This window comes from Myxine glutinosa, chromosome 1 (genome assembly GCF_964187855.1).
Source record: "Myxine glutinosa chromosome 1, kmMyxGlut1.1, whole genome shotgun sequence".
NCBI lineage: Eukaryota > Metazoa > Chordata > Myxini > Myxiniformes > Myxinidae > Myxine > Myxine glutinosa.
This window is the reverse complement of record NC_136261.1, coordinates 269965023-269988084: the sequence shown is the minus strand read 5'-3', so window position 1 is coordinate 269988084 and position 23062 is coordinate 269965023. Positions and strand designations below refer to the sequence as shown.

The window sequence follows — 23062 nt, the reverse complement described above, 5'->3', positions numbered from 1 at the left end:
GTGCTCATCCTCACGATCTCGTTCACCAACACGGACGTGCCCAGGAAAAGAAATGCGACCGTGCTTTCAATCCGAACCCCGCCAAACAGAGCACTGCAGAATGTTCACGTGCTCGTGAATGAATTCCCCTCACGCAGGAGCGCTATGAACTCCGACCGCTCGCCGTGAAATCCCGAAGCAGAGCGAGATATGAAATTGTAACCGTTCACCACCAAAGCCAGAAGATGCAAAGAAGTCGAGAGCCTCGACCGTTCCCTATCAAAGTCCAGACCCCAAGAGAGAGAGATGTCGGGACACGACCATTCGTTGTCAAAGCCAGGACTTGAGAGAGACAAAATGTCCACCCTCCAATTATTTGGTACTCGAGGCTCTGACGTCATCTCACGACGTCCCCGTGTCCGCTCCTATCAGCGAGTGCCCACTTAGAAGTCCTTCCTTGAATCAAATTCTAGACAAATCACTGCTCTTCGGGGCGTGGCCCCACGGCCTGCCTGCTTGTGTTGCGATGTCGCGGCTGGCAGTGCCAGCGGTATTGTTCAATGGCTTGATCCGGTCACTTTTATTTAGTGATATAAATGCGTGATTTCTGTCTAGGTCTGATTTCTGTCGGCCAGACAATCAAGCCAGACCGAGGTGAGTACCCATGAAAATAATCCCTTTCATCCCGTCCCTTTATCCTTCATCTTGTATCTGTGTTCTGTCTGTCGGAGTACTCCAATTTAAGGGGGTTTTAGTAACCGGCACGTTTTATTTTGTATTATCGGCAACCGTGACAATAAAGCCTTGTTTATTTTTGTACATAATTCCGTTTTTCGTGTGAGTTAATTTCCTGCAGGTTTTGAAGACTTCCCGGCGAGATTGTGCCAGGTAAAAGTTTCCCGCTTCTTCTTCCTCTCTTCCTCCTGCGCATATATAGCGAAGTCCGCATTTGATCATCGCCTCAAATTAACGCTCGTTTCCATCCGTGATTTCCCAGTCTTCACCGAGGGGAATCACACAACAAATGGTGTCAGGAGCGGGATACAAACTTTTTGATACCTCGACAAATGGTATTCAGGAGTGGGATTTGAACCCTATATGTATAACTGGTGTCAAAAGTGGACCCGTGCCACGCATGGGTCGGAGGCCAGAAACAAACAGGCAATGCAGATACGGCGAATGCTAAAGCATGAAACCAATAAATTCCACATTCCTGAAGCACCCTCAGTTGCACGTCAGACATGGACAGCAAGTTCGTGAAGGACTTCCATGAAAAACGTACCCGTTCGCAAACAAACGGGTACGTTCACATATAAAAAGATTGATCGTGGGTCCATGGCGAATCTGCATATGGCGATCCGTGAAGTTCAGGATTAGAAAGTAGAAACCATCACGGCATGTCATCATTCACTTGAACTCGATATCTCTTTTTTCATTCCAAACAACATAACTCCAATCACAAATTAATCACAAAATAAACTTTTAACAACAATGTTAATGTTTTCTTCATTGTAAAAACTACCGAGTCAACAGTTAAAAGGATTTTGAGCCAATAGGTCTTACGGCCTTGGCAAGATCGATGGAGACAGCTATCTGTTAGCGTATACACCGCCCAAATAGCTATGTGGAATTCTCTCATGTAGAGATTAAACTCACGTCGTTTGAACTTTGGCCGAGGTCATTATTTACTTTTAATGATGTTTATATACGAATCAAAAAGATGATAATTGGTTTTGGGTCGTCCTTTCCGCATATCTCGTGGGATTGTGAGTTGGAGAGACAACCGTGATGGCGGGGAGGAGGTTAGCATTCTCTCAAGCAGGGATTCAACCCATGTCCTTATAAAAGGTCTTTGTCTGAGGTCACCAAGTCCGATCTGTGCGGCCGATCAGTGCAGCTGTGCAGCGATCGGTGCAGCCGTTTGTGCGGCACCTGGGAAAATAACGTTATGCGAGAGTCCAAACCTGAAAATGCTGGAGGCCAAAGCTGAAAATGGAAAAACAATATACCCTATTTTACTCCAGGAGATCCCAGGATTACCCACCCAAAATATTGTTGCGATCGGTTCAGCCGTTTTTGCGGTACCTTCAAATGGACGGACAGATAGACAGACGGACGGACATTTGGTGAATTATAGTGAGATAGTCGGAGGCGATATAAATTGGTATAGTCGATTGGTGTGCGAGACGCACACACTGTGTCGCTAAATTTAAATTTTGTCTGAGGTAAAATACGCGTGGGAACGACCTCCTCTCGGCGGATGGAGGGGGTGTGTCATAAGGAGGGGTGGATAGAAGATGCTGGTAGCATTGGAAGTGGGCCCAATATAGGGGAATTGGAGGGTAGAGATGGAACCTCCCCCGTTCCGAAGCGATCAAGCCAGAAGATGTGTCCTATGTCTTTCCAGGCCATGTTAAAATTATTAAGGGGCATGAGTGATATTATGAGGGGAATGAGTAAAGAGATCAATGAAAGAGGAAAGTGATGCTGGTAGTGAAAGATTGGATGCCCACATTAAAGAAAAGAAAACCATGTGGAATGAACGAACGAATGAGTGAACAACAGGCCTGCGGATTTCACGGAAACGATCGTTACCGGTAACGTGTCGGTAACGTGATAGAAAAAACACGGAACCGAAAGGACGTTTCCCATCGCAGAAAGGCAGTGTAAGACAAAAAGATGTAGTATTTACCTTCACAAGTGATTTTCAGCTGACTATTTTGGAAGTTGAGTTTTATTTCCAACAAACTTAGGCCGGCAAAGCAGATAGCATGTAGTTTCCCACATTCAGGTTCGCGATATGACTTCCGCTTTGACGGACATGCGCATCGGTCTAAATCACAGACTTCCTTTTCAAAATGGCGTCCGTTGCTAAACGAAAAAAAACACGAAAATGGTCATTCAGCGACGGTCTTGAAGCGGGATGCGATGGGGAAGGCTTGGTCACATTGCTTCGCTGCAAAGTATGTGCTACTCATTACACAGACAGACAGTATCATAAACCTGTAGCGGTTACCGCTGGATGCACACAATCGCCTTGCACCGGCCAGAACACGGCCAGACGCGCCTCTCCCGGGCATGCCCGGACTCACTGTTCCCGGGCACGCCCGAACCTCCCGGGCACGCCCGGTCTCGTCTTTCCCGGGCATGCCCGCTCTCGCCTTTCCAGGGCTCGCCCAGAGCGTCCGGGCATGCCCGCTATCGCCTTTTCAGGGCTCACCCAGAGCGTCCGGGCATGCCCGCTATCGCCTTTCCAGGGCTCGCCCAGAGCGTCCGGGCATGCCCGCTATCGCCTTTCCAGGGCTCGCCCAGAGCGCCCGGGCACGCCCAGCCTCGACTTGCCAGGCCGCAGCCAAACACGCCCGGGCAGGTCCAGACTCGCCTTTCCAAGGCTCGCCCTTGACACCCGGGCATGCCCGGTATAGCTTTTGCCGGGCAAACTTCCCGACATAAATGTGTATATATATTGCTGCCCGATAAACGGGCTTGTCAGAATACCTGAGCTGTTTTGTTTCAATAAAGCAACTCGGACGAATTCCGTCTTTGGTCGCGTCAATTCTTTCGACTCGCGTTGGAGCGCAGCTCCTTCACTGGTGACCTACCGACATGGATACGGCAGTGACGCTTAAACTGCCTACCTTCTGGGAGGCTCACGCGGCTGTTTGGTTCGCTCAGGCGGACTCTCAGTTCGCCCTGCGAGGCATCACCGCGGACGACACCCGCTTCCACCATGTGTGGCGGCGCTCGGTTCCGCCACCGCGGCCCGCGCCTTGAGCCTCCTCGAGCACCCGCCGGCTGCTGACAAATACGACGCGCTGAAGACACTCCTCCTCGACGCTTTCGCCCTCTCACCGGCAGCACGCGCACGGCGCCTGCTCGCTCTGCCCGAGCTCGGCAACACGCGCCCGTCAGAGCGCATGGACTATATGCTCTCGTTGCTCGGTGAGCACTCTCCGGATTTTCTGTTCCGCGAGCTGTTCCTTCGCCAGCTGCCTCACCCGGTACGCCTCGCCCTGGCTGGCACGTTGATCACGGATTCCCGCGCCCTCGCCAGGGAAGCCGATAAGATCTCCTCGGCGGGCCAGCACATCGGCGCGGTTACCTGGAGCCCGCCGCCGTCCGAGGCGACGCCCACGACGCCCGAGCGCCCTGCGCAGTTGGAGGCCGAACTGCCGGTGCAACTGGCGGCCGCCACGCCGCACCGCCCGCTTCCGACACGACGGCCGGGGCCTCCACCTGACCGGGCGTGGTGTTATTACCACGCCAGGTTCGGACACAAGGCTCGGACGTGCCGGCCCCCGTGCACTTTCGGCAGGTCGGGAAACGGCCGGGCCGGCGTTCATTCCCAGCCATGAGCGCCGGCCACTCGGGCAACTTGCTGTTTATTCGGGACAAAGCGTCTGGGCGGCGTTTCCTGTGTGACACCGGCGCCCAACTGAGCGTCATACCCGCCTCCGAGCAGGACAGGCGGGACGCCGTTTGCGGCCCCTGTTTGGTCGCTGCTAATGGCTCGGCCATACGCACTTTCGGCCCACGCGTCGTCACCCTCTGCTTCGGCAGCCAGCGTTTTCAATGGACTTTTGTGACCGCCTGCGTCCCCATGGCTTTGCTGGGCGCCGACTTCCTCTGCGCGCACGGGCTGCTGGTCGACGTCAAACGTCGTCGCCTTGTCAACGCCGAGACCTTCAGCTCCCTGGCGTGCACGATGAGCAGCTCCGCGCCGACCGAACTGGCGTGCGCCCTCCCGGCAGCGAACGCGTTCGCTCGCCTGCTCGCGGAATTCCCGGCCCTCACGTGGCCGACGTTTTCGGCCGTCGCGGTGCGGCACGGGATCGAGCACCACATACCCACTACGGGCCCGCCGGTCTACGCCAGGGCCCGCCGCCTCGACCCGGCCAAGCTCGCCGTGGCGAAGGCCGAGTTCGACGCATTGGAGCACCTCGGCATCGTGCGGCGCTCCGATAGCGCGTGGGCCTCGCCACTGCACATCGTGCCAAAGCCGGGGGGTGGATGGCACCCGTGTGGAGACTACCGCCATCTCAACGACGCTACCACCCCCGACAGGTACCTGATCCCGCATATTCAGGACTTTTCCGCCCGTTTGGCGGGACGGGTCATCTTTTCGAAAATTGACCTGATACGGGGCTACCACCAGGTACCTGTCCGGGCGGCCGATGTCCCGAAGACGGCCGTCATCACGCCGTTCGGCCTGTTCGAATTTTTGCGGATGCCGTTTGGCCTCAAGAACGCGGCCCAGGCGTTCCAGCGCTTGATGGACGGCGTGCTGCGCGACCTGCCGTTTCTTTTAGTCTATCTGGACGATATCCTCGTCGCCAGCACGTCCCGCGCCGAGCACCTCCTCCACCTCCGAACACTGTTCGGTCGCCTCAGCGAGCACGGCTTAATTGTCAACCCGGTCAAATGCCACTTCGGCGCGACGACCGTTGACTTTTTGGGCCACCGCATCACCAAGACCGGGGCCGTGCCGCTGCCGACCAAGGTCGAGGCCATCACCACGTTCCCGCGTCCCCGTTCCATCAAGGCCCTCCAAGAGTTCCTCGGCATGGTGAATTTTTATCACCGATTCGTGCCCCGCGCTGCTCAGCTCATGCGGCCCCTTTACGAGGCCCTCCGGGGCAAGCCGGCCAAGCATGACATTGTTTGGTCCGCGGCCATGGACGCGGCCTTCGCCAGCGCCAAACGGGCCCTCGCCGACGCAACGCTGCTGGCTCACCCGGTGCTCAACGCGCCCATCGCCCTCACTACGGACGCCTCCAACTACGCGGTGGGCGCCGTCCATGAGCAATGGGTGGACGGGGTTTGGCAGCCACTCACTTTTTTCAGCCGGCAACTCCGGCCGAACGAGTTAAACTACAGCACGTTCGACCGCGAGCTGCTCGGGCTATTCCTGGACGTTCGCCATTTCCGACACCTCCTGGAGGGCCGCCCGTTCACGGCTTTCGTCGACCACAAGCCGTTGGTCTACGCAATGGCTAAGGTCACGGAGCCGTGGTCGGCCCGCCAGCAGCGCCACCTCTCCGCCGTGTCGGAGTTCACCACGGACATCCGGCACGTCACCGGCAAAGACAACGCCGTGGCCGACTGTCTTTCTCGGGCCAGCGCGAACGCGGTCCACCTCGGCGTGGACTTCGCGCTCATGGCGGCCGACCAGACCACCGACGCCTCGGTGCAGGCACTCCGTGCGGCGGACACGGGCCTCCGCCTGGCCGACATTCCCTTCGCGGGCACCGTCCTGCTCTGCGACGTCTCCCAGGGCCAGCCTCGCCCCATCGTGCCCGTTTCCTGGCAGCGCCGCATCTTCGCCTCCATCCACGGCCTTTCTCACCCGGGCCGGAAAGCTTCTCAGAAGCTGGTGTCGACGCGTTTCGTCTGGCATGGCCTTCGACGAAACATCCGCGACTGGGCCAATGCCTGCACGGCCTGCCAGCGGGTCAAGGTCCACCGCCACACCCAGGCCCTGCTGGCACCTTTCGCCGTGCCTGAACGGCGTTTCGACCATGTCCACGTGGACCTGGTGGGTCCCCTGCCCCCCTCGCGGGGGTTCACCCACCTGCTCACCATGGTGGACAGGACCACCAGATGGCCGGAGGCTGTGCCCCTCGCCTCCACCACCACCGCCGACGTGGCGCAGGCGTTCATCGCCACCTGGGTCACGCGCTTCGGCGCACCAGCGGACATCTCGTCCGACCGCGGCCCACAGTTCACGTCTGAGCTTTGGGGCGCGGTCGCCCGTTCGTTGGGGGTCACGCTGCACCGCACCACGGCCTACCACCCCCAAGCCAACGGGTTGTGCGAGCGGTTTCACCGCTCCATGAAGGCCGCACTCACGGCCGGCCTTCAGGACGACGGTTGGGCCGACCGGCTGCCGTGGGTCCTTTTGGGCCTTCGCACGGCCCCCAAGGAAGACCTCCAGGCGTCCGCCGCCGAGCTCGTCTACGGCCAGCCGCTCCGCGTCCCGGGCGAATTCGTGCCCGACGCTACCAGTCCCTGGTCCGCCGCTCGCCAGCGCTCGGACCTCCAGGAGGCCGCCCGACGATTTGTCCCCATGCCGACGTCCCGCCACGGTGGCCCCCAGTCCTACGTCCCCCCGGCGCTTCGCACAGCGGAGTACGTCTTTGTGCGTCATGACGCGCACCGGGGGCCACTCCGGCCGCCGTACGACGGGCCCTTCCGGGTCCTGCGACGGGGCGACAAGTCTTTCATCGTCGACTTCGGCGGCCGGCCGGACCGGATTTCTGTGGACCGCCTCAAACCGGCGCACATGGACGTCGACCGACCACCACGGTTGGCCCTTCCTCCGCGGCGAGGCCGCCCCCCGTCCACAGTTCCCCCCGCTCGACCACCCACCACCACGTCGGACTCCTCCCCACGACCCTCCAGGGGTCGCTTCGGCCGGGTCATCCGGACCCCCCTTAAATTGACCCTGCCGGTGCAGGTCGATTCTGGAGGGGCGTGTGTAGCGGTTACTGCTGGATGCACACAATCGCCTTGGACCGGCCAGAACACGGCCAGACGCGCCTCTCCCGGGCATGCCCGGACTCACTGTTCCCGGGCACGCCCAAACCTCCCGGGCACGCCCGGTCTCATCTTTCCCGGGCATGCCCGCTATCGCCTTTCCAGGGCTCGCCCAGAGCGTCCGGGCATGCCCGCTATCGCCTTTCCAGGGCTCGCCCAGAGCGTCCGGGCATGCCCGCTATCACCTTTCCAGGGCTCGCCCAGAGTGCCCGGGCACGCCCAGCCTCGACTTGCCAGGCCGCAGCCAAACACGCCCGGGCAGGTCCAGACTCGCCTTTCCAAGGCTCGCCCTTGACACCCGGGCATGCCCGGTATAGCTTTTGCCGGGCAAACTTCCCGACATAAATGTGTATATATATTGCTGCCCGATAAACGGGCTTGTCAGAATACCTGAGCTGTTTTGTTTCAATAAAGCAACTCGGACGAATTCCGTCTTTGGTCGCGTCAATTCTTTCGACTCGCGTTGGAGCGCAGCTCCTTCAAACCTAATATTAAGGGAGAATCAACTAGTATGTACAGTAATAGTAAGTACAGTGCTATGCCAGACGCGGAGGGGTTCTCAAATTGTGCAGCCCGAACAGAGGAGGGGGGGGGGGGGGTCGATTCGTTGTTGGTTTACATAATAGTTGAAGCATTAACGGTGTCCATTGTTGTCTTGCGTTACAACTCATGAGACAGAAAATATTGTGAAAGTCAGTTCTAAAAAAATGGAGAATCATCATATTGTGGTGGTTACCTTATGTGCAGGTAACCGCATGTGGCGGTTACCTTATGTGATTACCTTATTTGGGCATAATACACGTGCACGGGCCTGTTGGACTTGTGGTTGTGCGGACGTGACGCACGCGCGGTTGCCGGAGCCACGCCCTCCGAAGAGGGCTTTTGGCTTTATATAAGCGTGCTGACTTCCGTTCGAGTTTAGTGTGCTGGATCTTGCTGTTACAATAAACCATCTTCGAACCCTACGAATGGCCTCGTTCTCTCGCCTTCCGCGACTCCTAAACTGGTGACCTCTGACTGCCCCCGAACGGATTCCGGGGCTGCGAACGAACACGGCAAGCGCGCCCGAGCCAGGGAAGCCACCTAAGCTGGGGACGCCGGCTTCTCCCGCACGGCTTCGGGCGCAGTTTCGAATGCGGTTTCGAAATGCCGGAGTTTCGGTAACGACGACGGCCATGACTATGAGGTTCGCGCACCGCGCTCGGCTCCTCCTCTATGACCGGAGGGGCGAACCTATTCCAAGACCCTCTGAAGGCACGGCTGCTTCGTCACCTTCGCGCGCACTGACGTTGGCGGAACGGCTGTTTCGTCACCTTCGCACGCGCTGATGTTAGCGGCACGGCCGCTTCATCACCCTCGCGCAACTACAACTACAACCGCAACTACTTCTCCGACCCTGCATCCTCGGGAGGCCCGCGAGGAACCGCGGCAGCCTCCCCCGAGGCCTTGACCAGCCCCTCGGTTGGCTCACCCGCTTTTCGCGTGCACCGCTCGAGCCTTCTCGGCACTGCACCCGCGACCTGCAACCCCGGGAGGCCCGTGAAGAACCTCGGCAGCCTCCCCCGAGGCCTTGACCAGCCCCTCGGTTGGCTCACCCGCTTTCGCGTGCACCGCTCGAGCCTTCTCGGCACTGCACCCGCGACCTGCAACCTCGGGAGGCCCGCGAGGAACCTCGGCAGCCTCCCCCGAGGACTTGCCCAGCTCCTCGGTCGCCTCGGCCTACGCATAGGCCCGTGGAGTGCATTCTGGGGGGACGTATGTGGCGGTTACCTTATGTGCAGGTAACCGCATGCGGCGGTTACCTTATGTGATTACCTTATTTGGGCATAATACACGTGCACGGGCCTGTTGGACTTGTGGTTGTGCGGACGTGACGCACGCGCGGTTGCCGGAGCCACGCCCTCCGAAGAGGGCTTTTGGCTTTATATAAGCATGCTGACTTCCGTTCGAGTTTAGTGTGCTGGATCTTGCTGTTACAATAAACCATCTTCGAACCCTACGAATGGCCTCGTTCTCTCGCCTTCCGCGACTCCTAAAATATAACTTAAAATAATAATAAAACTTTATTTCATAAGGGTATACACAATCAAACTGACAGAATTTGCTCTTCTCTGATAATAAACATCAACCTCAATAATGAACATGCGTTAATTACATTGCATACATGTAAATGACAGGATTTATGTAAATGACAGGAGACTACATTTTAAATTTTGTATTACAAATGTTTTGCTTTACTAATTCTAAAGGGAAAAAATCGTTTCCCATTAGGTTTGGGCACGGAACCGGAATTTTGTTTCCCATCGGTTCCCATAAACTTAAATCACGGAACCGAAAAACGGTTACCGATGAGATCTGAAATCCCCAGGCCTGGAACAGGGGCAGGAAATAAAGGAGATGAGTGATCGGTTGGAAGGAAAGATAGAGGGAATGAATGAACAAATGAGTGAACAGGGGAATGAAATAAGGGAGATGAATGAACAGTTGGAGGTGAATGGGGAGTGCCAAGAGGTAAATGGGGAGTGTGAAAATTTAAATGGGGAATGTTTGTTACATATGGGCCTGGAAGGTATGGATGGCTGGTATGGATGCTGCAACACACCAACAGGGGGAGCAATTTGAATCCTTGCTGCACAAGTACAGTTGTGCAGAGAATGAGGGGGTAGAGGTATTGGGGGTCCAGGTAACGGAGCCGGACCGGGTATGTATTGATGAACTCCTGTTGGGGCCAGAACTGATTGGGGGTAATGATGATGTGAATGATTTGATCCAGCGGCTAGAGACCTGTGACAGTACCATGGAGGAAAAGGTTGATCAGGCTCAAGGTGGCTTGGGGGATGAGGTGAGTCGGTCCGAGGAGGAGGTTGAAGTGACCATTAGTCCAGGAGCCCAGAAGGTTTATTCAAGTGCAAAGCGCCGGAATGTTTGACCTCATGGGCTGATGGGGGCTTTCCCATCAGCTTTCCCATTTCGGGACTTTCCCCCCGAAATCACTCAATTAGTGACGCCATTACTGAAAAACCTATTTTGCTCAATATCTGGAGAACTATGCATGATAATATCACGAATAAGGTGTCTATACCTATGTTTACATGGTCAATCATTACACTGACACCCGCATTATTGCTAGAAAATGTATAGTTTTCCAGGTAAATGTGTAGCCCACCCGCTCATTAAGCGACGCCATTACCGAACACATCGTAGTTATCCCAGGCTAATGCTGAAAAATACAAAAAGGTAATAACAACATTTTCACCACAAACGTGTATTTGTATTATTATTATGATTATTATTATTATTATTATCATTATTACCTGTTCCCAATCCATCGCGCAGATGGAGACCGACAGGAGTTTCCTGTTCCAAGTCAGAGCAGGTGTAGGCCATTTCAGTCTCGAGCCGCTTCACTTCATCGTAGCGGATACAATGACCAAAGCGGTTCAGGGTGGTCAACACTGTTTTCGATCCTGTCAGTGTTCCCAACCCGAGCCCAAGAGCTTGATGCTTCCAAGGCCTAACTCTTCCTCTGGTACAGTTGAACACAGCATCCGATGCACCAGCTAATGCTTTTCTCTCGATCACATCCCTATTGGAGTTATTTACACCAATTTCTGATTGCAACCCACCGATGAGAGTACGGAAGAACAGGAGAATCAGATCGGGGATACTTGGGGAATTTTCCTTCAGGGTGTGAACTGAAGTGGGTGAATGGGTCTTTGATTGGGGGATTGCAAGAATTTCTGTCCGCAATGCCATTGCAGCACACCTGATTTCTTCAATCTTTTCATTGGAATCAGTCAGCATAGCAAATGCCTCAGCAGACGTCAGTGATGAGTGGATTTGTTTGGTTTCCAGATTTGTTTGCTCGTTTGTCAATGAGGATTTCCGGGAATCGTTCCTTTATCTTCGATATCAGACTTTGTGTGGTGTACCTATCAATGTCATCCTGTGTTCCTCCAAGAGCAAGAAACTCTTCTTTGTACAAATTGAAAATTACTGACGCCAACATGGGGGATTTGTTTTTGATGACTTCATTTTCGAGGAACATCGACAAGTTTTTGAAGGCTTCAACGTGCATCTTCCGATTCGACGTTTGCTCTTCATCCGTCACATGCAGTCTTACATAGTCACGACGACAACTGTTATGGTATTTGGCTTCCTTTGCAATAAGATCTTCCCCATGTCCAATGATCCCAGTATCACACTTTTTCTTAGCAGCAAGAAGGATTGCCTTGCTCCCATCTGTGGTCAAACATTGGCTGAGGGGTTCATTTTTCTGCAACTTCCTCTTCCTCTTCTGTCCACAAAAAATACATTCCTGTCCAAGGACGCCTCTCGTGCTGGTAGAAGGATGATCGGAACTTGAACGAGTGGTCTTCTGAGGTGGTTCAGATGGTTCTGTACTTGGAGGTGCTCCTCTCTTCACAGCACAGAATCGACTGAGGCAAACTAAGTGGTAATATTTGCCTTCTGGGCCCTCAGCTGTTCTGATCTCTTCCGAGGTGTTCGAAAACTTGTCACTTTGAAGTGCCTTTCGCCGTCTAGCAGCATTTTGGCTGTTTCCCAGTTGCTGGAATTGAAACACTTCAGGGAACGTTTCTTTTCTCCTCTTTCTTTGCAAATTATACAAACGGGGGCGTCATTTGCCATGATCTGTAAATAACAAAAAGGGACAGAAACCAATGCATTATTTGCCACATTATAACAAAAGACAGAGATGGTACGACTCAAGTAGGCAACTTTCAGGGTGACTTCCACATTTTCAAGCACAAGAGTTGGCATTGTAATATTTCACCATAAAAACATGGGTATAGACACCTTATTTGTGATATTATCATGCATTGTTTTTCAGATATTAATGAAAATGGGTTTTTCCGCAATGGCGTTTCTAAATGAGTGGGTGAACTAAACATTTACCTGAAAAACTATACATTTTCTAGCAATAATGTGGGTGTCAGTGTACTTATTGACCATGTAAACATAGGTATAGACACCTTATTCGTGATATTATCATGCATAGTTCTCCAGATATTGAGAAAAATAGGTTTTTTGGTAATAGCGTCACTAATTGAGTGATTTCGGGGGGAAAGCCATGTGTCAGACCGGGCAGCAATGCATTTTTGTGATGTCGGTGGATGACCCCATAAGCCCATGAGGTCAAACGTTCCGGCGCTTTTCACTTGAATAAACCTTCTGGGCTCCTGGACTACATGAACAAAAATTGGGCACCAGAGGCTCCGAAATTGCATACCCAGCAGGGGGAGTGTTTTGGCTATGAGCTGGATTCGGACAGAGATGAGTCAGGAGATAGAGCCTCGGAAGATTTGGTCCCCGTAGGAAATTTGGAACAGCTGCAGGGAGGAGCAGAACAACTTGAGGGGGTTGTTACCTGCAGCTGCGGTTTGGTACAGGTGATGAAAATTTTTAAAAGGAAAAATAAATTCATACTTAAATGGGAATGTGATTTGGAGCAGCCTTGGTGGGAGTTGATCCCCGGGCTGCGGAATATAGACCAGGAGAGGTCATTGGGAATGGCCTCGGGAAAAAGTTGCCCCTTTCAAAATTTGGTAATGCCAGCCAGCTGGGGGGCTGTGCTGGTGAGATTTGGACGTGGGGTCCGACCATGTGTGTCATGGTACGACCTGGGCCCCACGCGGGTCTGGTGGAGTGTGGCGTCCCTTGTAAAATCGGGGTGCCGCCCAAGCGTGTGTTTCGGGCCGACAGGGTCACCGGACCCTGGTGGGGGTTAAGACCCCCAGGGGGTCCGAGGTGGTTTCTCAGGCCTGGGATGGCGTACATTTAGGACCACTAGGGGGAGGTGTTGTGGGTCGCGCTTTGGTGGTGGCATCGCGGACGGCTAACATGGACCTGATGTGGTGACCGCCCAGGCAGGCGGCCTGACACCCTCTCCTTGAGACTTGGACAGCCAGCATGTGGTGATCTGCCATGATGTGCTGGTCTATGGACGCGGGTCAAACTGCATGGACAGGGATGGATTATAGCCCACCGGACAACCATTGGGGCATCTGTGGAACATGATGGTGTGAGAGTGATCTTCCACAGATGTTTCATTATGATTTGTGGACTCTCGGCTTGGAAGAGAGCCATGGGAATGTGTAACGAGCCGAGCATATGGGCCATGCTCGGCTGGCATGTGTATGGAAAAGCACCCTTCTTTGGTGAGATTAGTCAAATGTGGTGGTTGTGGTGGTCAACGTGGTGCTATGGTGTCCGAGGTGTGTGGACCATGTCTTCTGGAGGAGTCTCCTGGTGGTGCATGGCTGGCTGCTAGGCCTTGGCATGGTCAAGCGTGGGTGGGCACTGGGGCAGCAGTTGTGTGGACTGGAGGATGAGGGCGGCGCAGGTGACGTGATGTGGATGCCACGCACTGCGACCGCCTCCCCCAGGGCCGAGGTTGTGAGTGTGGTAGTGTTGTTGGCAGCAGGTGCTCACCACATTGGCCAGCTGGGGCTAGTGCAGCCGTGTTCCTCACAGGGGGGGGGGGGGGCGAAGGATGGATGGTGGATCGCACCCGTATGGACACTCATGGGCCATGTTGGCGTTTCGGCTGCTCAGCTTGTCCCGATTACCCTTGCACGTAGAGATGCGGAGCTGTCGTAGCCAAATATAGTAGTGTAGTGATAGTCACTGTTGGATGCGGATCCACATACCTGCCAGTACAGTGGGACAAAAGGCGCAATTTGGTGAGCTTGATTGTCCAAAGGGAGAAATTTGGGGATTTTGAGGGTGGATGGCACTTTGCACCTGACCAACCTGTAAATACCTGCACACCAGAGGTGAGAGACTTTGAGGTGTACTGTCCCAGGCTTCAGGACTTGCTTATTTAAATTGGGGACATGCAATTTGGAGGAGGGAGGGGGTGAGAGTGATGGCATGTCCGGTGAGGGGATGGAATGTGTGCCACACAGCGTCTTGTGGGTGGCGTTTGTTTATGTGGAGGTGTAGTGTTTTCATGTGGTCGTGAGGGTGGAGATTATGGATGAGTGATGATTATTGTGTTTTGAGATGTAATGGTAAAATGTGAATTGGGGATTTCAGATAAAGCAGGCCATGGCAACATCTTTTTGTGACATCTTCTGGAAAGGTGTTGGAGAATTGAATGGCAGCGGGGGAGGAAATATGTTTTGGGGATTTTGCGGGTGGGGAAGGTGTATGTGTGTGTCCGCAGGTACAGTTCAGACTCTGGAGAAGCGATGACTGTGGCTCCCCTATGCGGCAATTACCCCTGGCAGCCAGTGGTGTCTGGAAATTGGAGCCCGTTGGTGGTGGGGTCTGTTGGGTGCCCTGGGGTGAGTGAGACTCCCAGCGACCCGTGTGCCTGCAAGGAAGCAGGAGGCAACGCAGCCTGGTGTGTGGAGACCCCCACCGGTGGGGTAACAACGAAAAGAGCTGTTTGGCTGTCACGGAAGAGATAAAGGTGTGGGGGGGGGGGGGGGGGGAGGGGCAATGAAGTTGGAAGTCGGGTGACTTGTTATTGGGACTGCGGGCACCACAGCCTGAAGCGCCCCCACCATCTTACTTGTGCGGTACCTCCCCGCTGCCTAGTTGAGATTGCACACACATGTGTATGAATCTGTGCCATGGTCCTGCAGGGGGGTGAAAAATGTGCTTTATTGATTTTTGAAATGTTGTGATGATTTTTGGAATGTGTATGAGTGATTATGGGTTTTTGTTGAGTGAATGTGGGTGAAATCCACCGACCCATGGCACTCATGGGTAACACCAGGACAGGGCCCGCGGAAATCTGGGGTGCATTGGTATGGCCACGCAGGTAACGTTGTCTTGTGGCATCCACCGGGGGACGCGGTCTGTAGGAAGGGGTTGAATAAATGTTTATTTGAGTTTTTGAATTTTTGCATAAGGCTAAGGTTTGTGGTTAAGTTAGGGTTCCGTGTTGTTGTTTGTTTCCTCTCTCCACAGGAACGACGAATAATACTTTGGTAAATATTTGAAATGCATGGTTGTTTAAGAGGGTAGTATGTTAAGGAGAATAGGCAGGTAGCTTCGGTTCACTTCCCACAGCCCTCCTGATTTATCTCATAGGCTAATTAAGTGTGAGACAGTAGGTGTTAAGACTGGAATGGTAGCACCTGCAGTGAACCTAGCAGGTGCTATGGTTCAGGAAGGGGGGGGGGGGGCTAGGTTATGAATTTTGGGATAGTGATATTTATAGATTTAGGTAGATCTGCATGGGTAGGTGCTCCGACACAGAGTTCTATAAATAAACAAGAGTGCGCAGTTCCTATACCGCTAACGTTACGATCGTGTGCGCACATGAGGGCACGTCCGCCATTACCAAAGAGGGCAAAAATTGCTCGGATAACCCGGATGTACATGCATTGGCGTACGAGTTTGAATGTAAACAATACGTAAAACTGTCACTCGTGAACGAAACCCTACCTATCTTTATCTTTGCCAAATTATGGAAATACTTAAGAAAAAAGTATTTCCTACAAATGCATTTGATAAAGAGTGTATTTTCTTACCTTAATTGACAATTTAGGGCTGAATGCCGATGTACAGCTTTGAACAGAAGTCATTTGTATCGGCGATATACGCAGTTATAATGCAGTGAGTTAAGCTTTAACTTCGTAAGCTAATACAGTCTATTCCATGCAACAATCCGGGGTAACACTTCAACAATCATTCTAAAATGGAAACCAATCAGTTCAAAGGTCTAATGAAGTGTGCAATCCAACAAAGTACAGCATAATGATCCCTCAATTCTGAACTTGAGTTAGTGTGAAAAGTCCGTTGTGAGATTGCCGTCATGCTAGTAGTACTATCACTACTTACTAGTACTCGCATCATCAAGCCTAGCTAGGGGCTAAGCTTAGCCATTGGGCCTAGGCCCTATCCCAGTTTGTTTTTTCCCACTAGATTTCATGCTGTTGAAAAACTTCACCCAAACCTCACAATTATGCCGACACGATCCCCTCCCTCTCCTTCCACTGTAGGCCTTGCTTCCGTGGTACATTTGGCACAAGTGTGAGAGTGTAAGGGCTTAATCTATATATATATATAAAACACAGTGTGTGTGTGTGTGTGTGTGTGTGTGTGTGTGTGTGTGTGGTGTGTGTGTGTGTGTGTGTGTGTGTGTGTGTGTGTGTGTGTGTGTGTGTGTGTGTGTAATGTTACCGATAGACTCCGAAACGGAGAGGCTCACGTGCTTGATATTTGGCATAGACATGGCCATTGAGCCTGGGACGAACATGGCCGAGACAATATTTGACGAGATCCATATTTTTTATTCATATTTACCTCAGCGCATTTCAGCGAAGTACCCGCTAATCTCAGCCGGTGCGAGCAGCTCGCTGATTCGCTCAGAGCGATCACGTGATGTTCCATCCCGTCACACGTCACACGTTTGCACGTAATTCAGGGCGAAAAGCCATTGCGTTTTTTCACCTTTATGCGACCGTGTTTTGTGTCGATTTTGTGCGATATGAATTAAATTTTAATTCATATTTCGTGTTTACGAATTCGAATACGAAGGATTTCCCCTTTCCCCTTTCGATTTCGAATACGAATCGAATACGAGCTTGAGTCGAGAGGGCGAATGTACGGGTTGGGAATGTACGGGTCTCCATTCCCCCGCCCGGCAACGCCGGTACTGGAGGGCGTGGGTCACAGGATCGGTGAGTCTCCAAATCCGCTTCGTGCTCTTGCGAAGATGCAGGACGATGTCGCGATTGTTGTGCTGCTCTCCGACCATGAGAACTGCAACGTCATTGTTGACTGGCCCTCCCCTTCCCTCCCCCTTCCCCCTCCCCCATCCGTCCTCCCCCCTCCCTTCCCCCTCCGTCCTCCCCTCCCTCCCCCCATCCACCCTACCCCTTCCCCTTCTCCCCTCCCCCTCCCCCTCCCTTTTCCCCCTCCCTTTTCCCCCCTCCCTTTTCCCCCTCCCTTTTCCCCTCCTTTCCCCCCCTTTCCCCCCCTCCCTTTCCCCCTTCCCCCTTCCCCTTTCCCCCTTCCCCCTTCCCCCTCCCCCTCCCCCTCTCCCTCCCCTCCCTCCCCTCCCTCCCCCCTCCCCCCTCCCCCCTCCCCCTCCCACCCCCTCACCCCCCATCCTCATCACCCTCCCCCCTCCCCTCCCACCCTCCCTCCTCCCCCCTCCTCCTCCCCCCTCCCCCCTCCCCTCCCCCCTCCCCCTCCCCCTCTCCCCCCTCCCCTCCCCCCTCCCCCTCCCCCTCCCCTCCCCCTCTCCCCCCTCCCCTCCCCCCTCCCCCCTCCCTCCCCCTCCCTCCTCCCCTCTCCCCAGCCTCCCCTCTCCCCCTCCCCTCCCCCCTCCCCCTCCCCTACCCTCCTCCCCTCCCCCCTCCCTGCTCCCTCTCCCCCGCCTCCCCTCTCCCTCCCCCTCCCCTACCCCTCCCCTCCCCCCTCCCCCCTCCCCCTCTCCCCCCCTCCCCCCCTCCCCCTCCCCCTACCCCCCCTCCCCCGGCAATGCCGGGTACTTCTGCTAGTCATGTAATAATAGCCTTATATTTGGTCTAGGGCGAGGCCTATAATATTTTTTTAATCTCTACCAATCTACCTCCAGGCGTGCTATGATAGATAAATTAGATTTCTTGCATGCATGGACTGAAGTTGGGGGACATAAAAGTAAGTTTCGATAAAGCCCCTAGCTAAACTAACATGAATTCAGTTGTGTCATGACATGCATTCATTCATGCATTCAATCAGATTCATAATCATTGCCGTTCTTCATGTTCTTGCTAACTAGAAATTTATGATTTTAAGCTTGCTCAGAGTAAAGTCTGTCACTTTTCAAGGAAATAACTTTGACCAAAAGATTGTGAAAGGTTTATTTATGTCATCAAATAGTCAAACTACCTGCCGAGTGTCGGACTGACGTGACTGAAATAGGCCTAAGCTTATGGGCAATTCCATAATTAGGAGGACATGACCCCAAAATTTCAAATTGTCTTTTTCATGCATTTTTTGGTTGTATATGACTAAAGACACTTCAGAGTTTCTGGAAAAAACATTTATCTTGCTGTGTCTTTGGTATAAGTGGGTGAAAATAGCGAATTTATATTGGTGATGTTTTCCTGTGTAATTTCTAATGTAAGATAAGAAAAAGTTAATTAAGCCATTATGAGCATGAAAATAAGTATATCCACACAAACGTATCAAATTTATTTAGTGAGTACAATGCTCTCATAGATTTATCATCCAAAATTTAGGATCAAAATTGATTTAGCCAAAAGATTGTGAAATTCAAAACCCTTGGTAAGCCATGTAACGTTACTAACCAAAACATGAATTTATTTTTCGACAGAGAAAATGCAATGGCTATGAATTGTCATATTTCAAATTTTCCTCTTCTATGCAATGCTATATTAAAATTTAGGAACAAGTATTACAAATATTCTATGATGTGTAAAATATAAGCAGTCAAAATCTGTAACGTTACTAACCATGTAACGTTACTAACCAGGTTGTAAGGATTGTAACATTACCATCCAGAACATTAGTGAAAGAGATACTTATGAGCAGGCCCTAATCAGAATCAGAAGTCGATCTCGCGAGATCTCGAGACGACGTCACGAATTTTTCGAAGCTCCACATGCTCCACATCGAAGCGAAGCTCCACATCGAAGCTCCACATCTCCCCCCATTGCCCCTCCCCTCCTCATTAACGGTATGAACCTCAAACATCCGGGGCCTTCGCTCAAACCTGATTGATCTCTCCATTCAGGTTGCTTCTGACAATCCAGACTTGATCGGCTTGTGCAGGAACCTGATACCAACAGGAACCTGATACCAACAGTAAATTCCACAGGAACCTGATACCAACAGTAAAGCATGGTGGTGGAAATATTATGGTTTGGGGCAGCTCCACGTTTTCAAAGTTAAGTCTGTTCACAATTGTATTTTGTCGTAACTGTATTTTATCTTTCGGCGTGTGAACTTATAGTGAGTCCCTTGGATGTTTCTCGGTGTTTATTTTTAATAAATTAATCGTTTGTTTGCCGCGCGGGGTGTGAGGCCTTGCAGCCTCAGGCTTCCCCCGTCGAAGTTTGTTTCTTCCCTCGCTGGTTTTGCTAGGTTTTTTGATTTTTGCTTCTCCCCCAAACTTTCACCAAACATCTACTATTTGTCTAACGTTGTAACCCCCACCCCCCCCCCCCAAAAAAAAACAAACAAAAAAAACTTTTATTTCCCTTTCTCCTCGTGTGCTTTTGCCTCTGCCCACGTGCGCTGTCTCGCCCCGCCCCCATTTTCCCCTTGCCTTCCACCTTTTGCCCTGTTCAAGTGACTCGTGGTTGTCGCTCTAGGCTTCCTCTCCCCATTGGTATTTTTGTGAATATAAGATTGTTCTTCACAGTTCTGTTTAAATATGTTTAAACTTTCCCCTTCAGTGTTTTATTCAGTGGTTTATTACAACACGCTGTTTTTCTTCTTATTTAAAAGGCTCCTTTCAATTTCCTCTTCAACTCATTCCATTTCAAAAAAATATTCAATCTCTTATGATTCCAAATCACTCCATGCTCTAAATTCTGATTCATTCCATCCCTCCTCCATCGTTGTTAAATGAATCGCTAACTTGAAAATCACAACAAACCCAATTTGTTATATATGTTCATCTTTCATTAATCATACACTTTCTAAACTCCCCCCTTGCCCCTCCCCTCCGAATCTCCCCACTTGCCCCTCTCCTCCTAAACTCCCCCCTTGCCCATCCCCTCCTAAACTCCCCCTTTGCCCCTCCCCTCCTAAACTCCCCCCTTGCCCCTCCCCTCCAAATGTCCCCCCTTCCCCTCCCCTCCAAATCTCCCCCCTTGCCCCTCCCCTCCTAAACTCCCCCCTTGCCCCTCCCCTCCTAAACTCTCTCCTTGCCCTTCCCCTCCTAAACTCCCCCCTTGCCCCTCCCATTCAAAACTCTCCCCCAACCCCTCCCCTTCAAATCTCCCCGCAAACCATCCCTCCCAAATTCTCCCTCCTCCCACCTCCTTCTCAAAGCTGCCTCCTCCCCACTTCGTCTCCCTTCTATGTCATACCTCCACCTCCCCCAACCTTCTACTTACCTCTGCCCCCCCTCAAACAACCCCTCACTGTGCCTCATCCTATCGCCATCAAACCTTTCGTCCTCCTCATCCTTCCCTTTCTTGTAACTCTTCTGTAATCTCTGACACACTATCAACTGCTCGTCCTACATCCCCCTCTCACCCTTCATCTGACCCTACCCCTCCCCTCCCCTGTCCTGCACCCGATGCTCCCCCTCTCTCCTCATTAACGGTATGGACCTCAAACATCCGGGGCCTTCGCTCAAACCTGATTGATCTCTCCATTCAGGTTGCTTCTGACAATCCAGACTTGATCTGCTTGTGCAGGAACCTGATACCAACAGGAACCTGATACCAACAGTAAATTCCACAGGAACCTGATACCAACAGTAAAGCATGGTGGTGGAAATATTATGGTTTGGGGCAGCTTTGCTGCATCAGGGCCTGGGCAGCTCAACATCATATAATCCATGATGAATTCTTCATTGTACCAGAGGGTGCTTGAGGATAATGTGAGGCCATCTGTCGGAAAGTTGAAGCTCAACCGAAGGTGGACCTTGCAACATGACAATGACCCTAAACATACCAGTAAATCCACCAAGGAATGGCTGAAAAGAAAGAAATGGAGGGTTCTGGAATGGCCAAGTCAAAACCCGGATCTATATCCCATCGAGATGTTGTGGGGGGATTTGAAACGAGCTGTGCATGCAAGAAACCCCTCAAACGTCGTACAGCTGAAATAATTCTGAATGGAGGAGTGGGCAAAAATTTCTCCCAGTTGATGTCAGAGACTTGTAAACAGTTATAAGAAACGCCGACTTGAGGTTGTTTCTGCCAAAGGGGGCAATAAAGGGTGTTCTTACTTTTTCCACATGCGAAATTTGCATTTATGTTTATTTAAATTATACAATGGACTAAAATGTAAATGTTTCATGATATTTGTTATATTATATCACCTTTATCTATCAATATTGTTGAAATGAAGATCAAATAGCTGTATGTTGAAATATGTTGAAAAAGTCAAAACTTTACATGGGGTGTACTTACTTTTTCACGTGACTGTATATACAGGGTGCCCCAACACCTTTCCCCCCCCCCCCCCCTTGCCCAGCTCTACTGGGTCGCCACTGTACAATGGCGGGCATATAGCGGGAAGGATCATTCATTTGACATCTCAAATACAAAATTTCATAATGATCTAATGAGCCTTTCTTGTTCTGTTGCAGATTTTGTGAAGTGATGTCGTGGTCGGGTGATTCCGAGAAGAAAAGGTGGATATGCCGCATCATGGCTATCGCGTTCCGAGTCGCCAGGGATCAGACGCCGGGAACCATATCCCGATCCTGGGTTGCCAAGTACCTGAACAAGTCTGAGGACTTCGTCAAACGCAATTGGAACCGTGATCCCTACGATTGCGAGATGGACAGCCGGCCCGAACAGACAGCACAATGTTTGTCTCAGGAAAGCAGGGATATCATCATTGAGTCGCTTGCCAAGGAGAAGAAAAGCATTCGAGGGCTCCAAAAGGAGATTGAACGGGTTCGAGGGAGGAAGAAGAGCTTATCAAGTATCCACAGGTTCCTTCAGTCCATTGGCGCAAAGGCTTTTCACCAAATTCCAGCACCGAAGCTGACGGAGAAGAACGTCGAGGATCGAATGTGGTTTTGTGAGTTTTTGAGCGAGTGGACCTCTGATGATTTTCTTTTCCTGGCCCCTTCTCATGAATTTTTCATTTATGAGGCTCGACGTCCCAACTTCCAGAACGACAGAATTTGGGCTCTTCACAATGATGACATTCCACAAGAACTCAAGATTCGAGAGAAATCGAAGACAGCACTGTGCGTTGGCGTCTTCTTGATGTTCACAGCGAAAAGGCTGATGTGGGTCATCAAAGAGCAAGGACAATCATGGGATGGCAAATACCTCTTGATGTTCACAGCGAAAAGGCTGATGTGGGTCATCAAAGAGCAAGGACAATCATGGGATGGCAAATACCTCTTGATGTTCACAGCGAAAAGGCTGATGTGGGTCATCAAAGAGCAAGGACAATCATGGGACGGCAAATACCTCCGAGACGTTGTGCTGACCCGCCATGTTATTCCGTTCTTACGGAACCCAGAAAATGTCCTCAGCATCAAGGAGACCACGTTTCTGCACGACCGAGCCCCGTGCATGAGCGCACTGGCGACCCAGAATCTTCTGAAGGTGAACAAGGTCGATTTTTTCGGAAACGATGAGTGGCCGGGAGCATCGCCTGACCTCAACGCCTGTGAACATTTGGGGGCGATACTCAAGGACAGAATTGAACAACGCCTCCAGAACACCAGGGAAGAGCTTCTCACTGCTTTGACTGACGTCCTCGAAGAAATGAAGTTCGATCGTGACTTGTTTGTGTCTCTCTTGGAATCCTACCCCGCGCGTTTGGAGGCAGTTCGGTCGGCGGGCGGTGGGCATACCAAACATTGAAGCAAAGCTTTGAAACTGTGCACATGAGATGTCGAATAATAAAGCTTTTT

At 52.1% G+C, this 23062-nt stretch overlaps 1 protein-coding gene across 2 annotated transcripts in view; it reads left to right on the top strand.

Moving 5' to 3' along the window:
• The window catches only part of LOC144894323 (uncharacterized), a 32628-nt gene extending 9566 nt beyond the window's left edge, over positions 1 to 23062 (top strand). Inside the window, exons 1-2 of one of the 2 annotated variants that reach the window (XM_078786969.1) lie at positions 14144 to 14953; positions 21773 to 23062. In XM_078786969.1, the coding sequence (XP_078643095.1) occupies positions 21786 to 23012 (1227 nt within the window). In that variant the 5' untranslated portion in view covers positions 14144 to 14953; positions 21773 to 21785 and the 3' untranslated portion in view covers positions 23013 to 23062. Of the gene's footprint in view, positions 1 to 14143; positions 14954 to 21772 lie in introns of those variants that run through there. The other variant, XM_078786964.1, reaches the window with a different exon arrangement.